The sequence below is a fragment of the Colobus angolensis genome, unplaced genomic scaffold (genome assembly GCF_000951035.1).
Source record: "Colobus angolensis palliatus isolate OR3802 unplaced genomic scaffold, Cang.pa_1.0 Scaffold22, whole genome shotgun sequence".
In the NCBI taxonomy this organism is placed as follows: domain Eukaryota; kingdom Metazoa; phylum Chordata; class Mammalia; order Primates; family Cercopithecidae; genus Colobus; species Colobus angolensis.
Genome location: NW_012115377.1, coordinates 5185355 through 5190815, shown reverse-complemented (window position 1 = coordinate 5190815; position 5461 = coordinate 5185355). Strand labels below are relative to the sequence as shown.

At 54.7% G+C, this 5461-nt stretch overlaps 1 protein-coding gene across 2 annotated transcripts in view; it reads left to right on the top strand.

Moving 5' to 3' along the window:
* Positions 1–3643, top strand: part of FCER2 (Fc fragment of IgE, low affinity II, receptor for (CD23)) — a 12880-nt gene extending 9237 nt beyond the window's left edge. For both annotated transcript variants that reach the window (XM_011943579.1, XM_011943580.1), the window contains 3 exons: positions 2082–2233; positions 2381–2487; positions 3207–3643. In XM_011943579.1, coding sequence (XP_011798969.1) covers positions 2082–2233; positions 2381–2487; positions 3207–3444 — 497 coding nt within the window. In that variant the 3' untranslated portion in view covers positions 3445–3643. The remainder of the gene's footprint in view (positions 1–2081; positions 2234–2380; positions 2488–3206) is intronic.
* Positions 3644–5461: the final 1818 nt, after the last annotated feature.

Below are 5461 nucleotides of genomic sequence, written 5' to 3'. Positions count from 1 at the left end.
GGGTTTGACCTCCCACCTGGGCGGTGATAGCAACAATGTCTGGGAGTCTCCTTGGGGTGGAGGGAAGAGGAGAAAGAGACCATATTGAGGGATTGTGGGACCTAGTTTTACAATCCCATTGGCTCTTCTGACCAAAGCCTCCCACTGGAAGAAAATCATTTCAATTTCCCAGACATTGACTAGGAGTGCTGATTTGGGGGGTACTGCCAGGGATGATGACCAGGGCTGTTGTTGGGGATGGTGCTTCAGGAAAGTAATCGCTGGTGGACTTGGCCACAGCACTGGTTTTGCTGTTAGTGCTGGTGATGAAGACATGGTTGGTGCGGTTGGTAAAGATGGTGTTGGCTGTGGTGTGGGTGGTGGAGATAAGTCACTGCTGGTGGTGGGTGCCTCTGGTAATGATATCAGTGATTAAGGTGTTGATGAACTTGGAGGCGTCTGTTGGTGGTTGAAGTGCTGCTGGCCATGAGGTGTCTGTCATGATGTGGTTGGTGGCTGAGGCACTGTTGGCCATGAGGTGTTTGTGCTGCTGATGGTGGTTGAAGTGTTGTTGGATATGAATGTGTTTGTGGTGACAGTGATGGTGGCTGACTTGCTGCTGACCATGGTGCTGGTGATTGAAGTACTGCTGGCCATGGATGTACCGATGGTAATGGTGTCAGCAGTTGAAGCACTGATGGTCAAGAGTGTATTTACAATGATTTTGTTGGTAGTTGAACTGCTTCTGGCCATGAAGTGTTTGTGGTGACTTTGGCATCAGCTGAGGTGTTGCTAACCATGAGGTGTTGATGGCGATAGTGTTAGTGATTGGCGTTCTGCTGGCTGTAAGGCGTTTGGGGTGAGAGTGTTAGTGGTTTACGTGTTGTTGGATATGAATGCATTCATGGCAATGATGTTGGTAGTTGATGTGTTGTTGGACATGAATGTGTTTGTGGCAATGGTGTTGGCAGTTGATGTGTTGATGGATGTGAATATGTTCGTGGTGCTGGTGTTGGTAGTTGATGTGTTGTTGGACATGAATGCGTTTCTGGTCATGGTGTTTGGTTGAGGGGCTTCTAGCTGTGAGGTGTCTGGTGATGACGGTGGTTGAACTATTGTTGGATATGAATGTGTTTGTGGTCATGGTGTTGATGGTTCAAGGATTTCTAGCTGTGAGGTGTCTGTGGTGATGACAGTGGTTGAAATATTATTGGGCCGGGCGTGGTGGCTCACGCCTGTAATCCCAGCACTTTGGGAGGCTGAGGCAGGCAGATCACCTGAGGTCAGGAGTTTGAGACCAGCCTGACCAACATAGTGAAACCCTGCCTCTACCAAAAATACAAAAATTAGCAGGGCATGGTGGTGGGCACCTGTAATCCCAGCTACTCAAGATACTGAGGCAGGAGAACTGCTTGAACCCGGGAGGCAGAGCTTGCAGTGAGCCAAGATCACGCCTCTGCACTCCAGCCTGGGCAACAGAGCGAGACTCTGTCTCAAAAAAAAAAAAAAGAAAGAAAGAAAAAGAAATATTATTGGACACAGTGTGTTTGTGGCCATGGTGTTGATGGTGAGGGGCCTCTAGCTGGGAGGTGTCTGTGGTGATGACGGTGTTTGAAGTGTTGCTGGACATGAATGCGTTTGTGGTGATGGTGCTGGTGGTTGAGGAACCTCTAGCTGGGAGGTGTCTGTGGTGGTGATGACGGTGGTTGAAGTGTTGTTGGACGAGAGTGTGTTTGTGGCATGGTGTTGACCATGTTGGACCTGAATGTGTGGTGACAGTGTTGGAGCTTGTGGTGCTTCTGGCCATGAGGTGTTTGTGGAGATGCTGACGATGGTTGAGGTGTTGATAGTCGACACCATGCTCTGCTAACCGTGAAGGTGTTTGTGGCCACGGTGGCTGAGGTGCTTCTGCTATGGAACTGGTCGGCATCACAGCTCCAGCAAACAACAGAACCCAGGAGGCCGTCTGTTAGGCCCTGCGGTGCGTCTGCTTTTAGCCGGGGCCCCAGGAGTGGCCCTAGGAGAGGCACCACCACCTACTCTGCCCAGGGTGCCCACGGCACCTCTGTTGGCACCACCCCTGAGCCTCTTCTCCACCCCAGGCTTTGTGTGCAACACGTGCCCTGAAAAGTGGATCAATTTCCAACGGAAGTGCTACTACTTTGGCAAGGGCACCAAGCAGTGGCTCCACGCCCGGTACGCCTGTGAGGACGTGGAAGGGCAGCTGGTCAGCATCCACAGCCCGGAGGAGCAGGTGGGCCCGGGCTCTGCAGAGGTGGTGGGCAGCACGGCGAAGGTGGTAGGTGGGGGGACCCCCGCCCCACTCTACCCAACCTCTCGAAGTGGGCTGGAAGGCCCCGGGCACATGTCCCCAGTCCTCCAGCCCTGTCCTGCCCCCCAGGACTTCCTGACCAAGCATGCCAGCCGCACCGGCTCCTGGATTGGCCTTCGGAACTTGAACCTGAAGGGGGAGTTTATCTGGGTGGACGGGAGCCCCGTGGACTACAGGTGAGGAGGGGGCCTCTGGGATCCAGGGGAGGAGGCGGAAATGCGGTGGAGGGAGGAGCTCCCTGAATAAACTGCACCGGGAAACGGGTGAGGGCTCAGAGAGAAGGGTCTGTAGGGTGCAGGGGAGGAGGACGACGCCAGTGGGGGTGGGGGGACCTGGCCAAGGCTTCTCTCACTTGGAAGAGGAGATATAGAGGAAGGGGCACAGATTAGAAGGGTGAGTCTTGGACAGGCAGGGTGGCTCTTGCCTGTCATCCCAGCACTATGGGAGGCCGAGGTGGGTGGATCACCTGCCAGGAGTTCAAGACCAGCCTGGTCAACATGGCGAAACCCCTCTCTACTAAAAATACAAAAAGTAGCCAGACTTGGTGGCAGGAGCCTGTAATCCCGGCTATTTGGGAGGCTGAGGCAGGAGAATCACTTGAACCCAGGAGGTGGAGGTTGCAGTGAGCTGAGATCGCGCACTGCACTCCAGCCTAGGCGACAGAGCAATTCTGTCTAAACAACAACAACAAAAATAAATAAATAAAATAAGGGTGAGTCTTGGGCTGCAGGGTATGGGGCACCAAAATGAAATACGGGTCCCCAGGCACAGACTCAGGATGGGGGAACCTGGGGTGAGAAGGACGGGTGCAGACTCAGAGGGCTGTGTCCAGGCTGCCGGGAACTGGGCCACTTCTCCCTGCCCCATTCCCTGACCCCAAAGCCTTTTGCTCCAGCAACTGGGCTCCAGGGGAGCCCACCAGCCAGAGCCAGGGCAAGGACTGCGTGATGATGCGGGGCTCCAGCCACTGGAACAACGCCTTCTGCGACCGTAAGCTGGGCGCCTGGGTGTGCGACCGGCTGGCCACGTGTGCGCCGCCAGCCAGTGAAGGTTCCACAGAGTCCCTGGGACCCGAATCAAGATCGGGCCCTGACGGCCGCCTGCCCGCCCCCTCTGCCCCTCTCCACTCTTGAGCATGGATACAGCCAGGCCTAGAGCGAGACCCTGAAGACCCCCAGCCACGGCCTAAACGCCTCTTTGTGGCTGAAAGATCCCCGTGACATTTTCTGCCACCCAAACGGAGGCAGCTGATACATCTCTGGCTCCTCTGTGGCCCCTGCCTTCCCAGGAATGTCCCCCAACAGCTTCCTCTCCACATGGGAGTGCCCCCAAACACCACCCTCTCCAGATGCAGCCCCATGTCCTCAGCACCCCAGGACCTCAGTACCCCAGCTTAGGTGGCGAGTCCTCCTGTCCAGCCTGCATCAATAAAATGGGGCAATTATGGCCCCCCACATTTGTCTCCTTCTTGGAGGCCTGGCTGGGTCTGGTCTCTGGGTATGGCACGTGGCAGCTGGGAATTCCAGAGTCTGATGCCTGAGACCACCTTTGAAGGTTGGGACATCAGATCTTTGTCCGGGCGTGGTGGCTCATGCCTGTAATTCCAGCACTTTGGGAGGCCAAGGCAGGCGAATCATCTGAGGTCAGGAGTTCGAGACCAGCCTGGCCAACATGGCAAAACTCCATCTCTATTAAAAATAGAAAAATTCGGCCGGGCGCGGTGGCTCAAGCCTGTAATCCCAGCACTTTGGAAGGCCGAGATGGGAGGATCACAAGGTCAGGAGATCGAGGCCATCCTGGCTAACACGGTGAAACCCCATCTCTACTAAAAATACAAAAAACTAGCTGGGCGTGGTGGCGGGCGCCTGTAGTCCCAGCTCTGTCGCACCACCTTCTCCCCAGTGTGCTGAAGCCCACCTGGCTCAACACCTCTTGACCTCTTGCTGGGATGACTGAGACTGCCCTGACCAAGCCCTCAGCCCTAGTCCACCAGGCAGCTCAATGGAGCATCCTCAACAAATCTAGACACCGACCCCTTTGGCCCTTCTCATAACCAGTGAGGGGAGCCCAGCTGACAGTCCCTGCAGTTCCTTTTCTCAACAGATCTGTCTGTTCACATCCTGGGGGGCGGGGGAAAGGAAGCAGGGAAGATTGGATCACAGAACCCCTCAAAAATCTGGAAGGTGGCTCAAGCCTGTAATTGGGAGGCCAAGGCAGGCGAATCATCTGAGGTCAGGAGTTCGAGACCAGCCTGGCCAACATGGCAAAACTCCATCTCTATTAAAAATAGAAAAATTCGGCCGGGCGCGGTGGCTCAAGCCTGTAATCCCAGCACTTTGGGAGGCCAAGATGGGCAGATCACGAGGTCAGGAGATCGAGACCATCCTGGCTAACACGGTGAAACCACGTCTCTACTAAAAATACAAAAATTAGCCAGGTGTGGTGATGGACGCCTGTAATCCCAGCACTTTGGAAGGCCGAGATGGGAGGATCACCTGAGGTCAGGAGTTCGAGACCAGCCTGGCCAACATGGCAAAACTCCATCTCTATTAAAAATAGAAAAATTCGGCCGGGCGCGGTGGCTCAAGCCTGTAATCCCAGCACTTTGGAAGGCCGAGATGGGAGGATCACAAGGTCAGGAGATCGAGGCCATCCTGGCTAACACGGTGAAACCCCATCTCTACTAAAAATGCAAAAAAAAAATTAGCCGGGCGTGGCGGCGAGCGCTTGTAGTCCCAGCTACTTGGGAGGCTGAGGCAGGAGAATGGCGTGAACCCGGGAGGCAGAGCTTGCAGTGAGCCGAGATCGCGCCACTGCCCTCCAGCCTGGGCGACTGAGCGAGACTCCGTCTCAAAACAACAACGACAACAACAACAACAAAAATCTGGAAGGACTTTTCTTGGGGAGGAGGAGCGATCAGGAACCAAGTGTGGTGAACAAAAAGAGAAAGGAAAATTGCCTGAGGTGTAATACATTACTTTTTTTGTTTTTTTTCTAAGACAGGGTCTCACTCTGTCACCGAGGCTGGAGTGCCAATGGCGCGATCTTGGCTCATTTCAACCTCCGCCTCCCAGGTTCAAGTGATCCTCCTGCCTTAGCCTCCAGAGTAGCTGGGATTCCACGTGTCCACCCCCACACCCAGCTAATTTT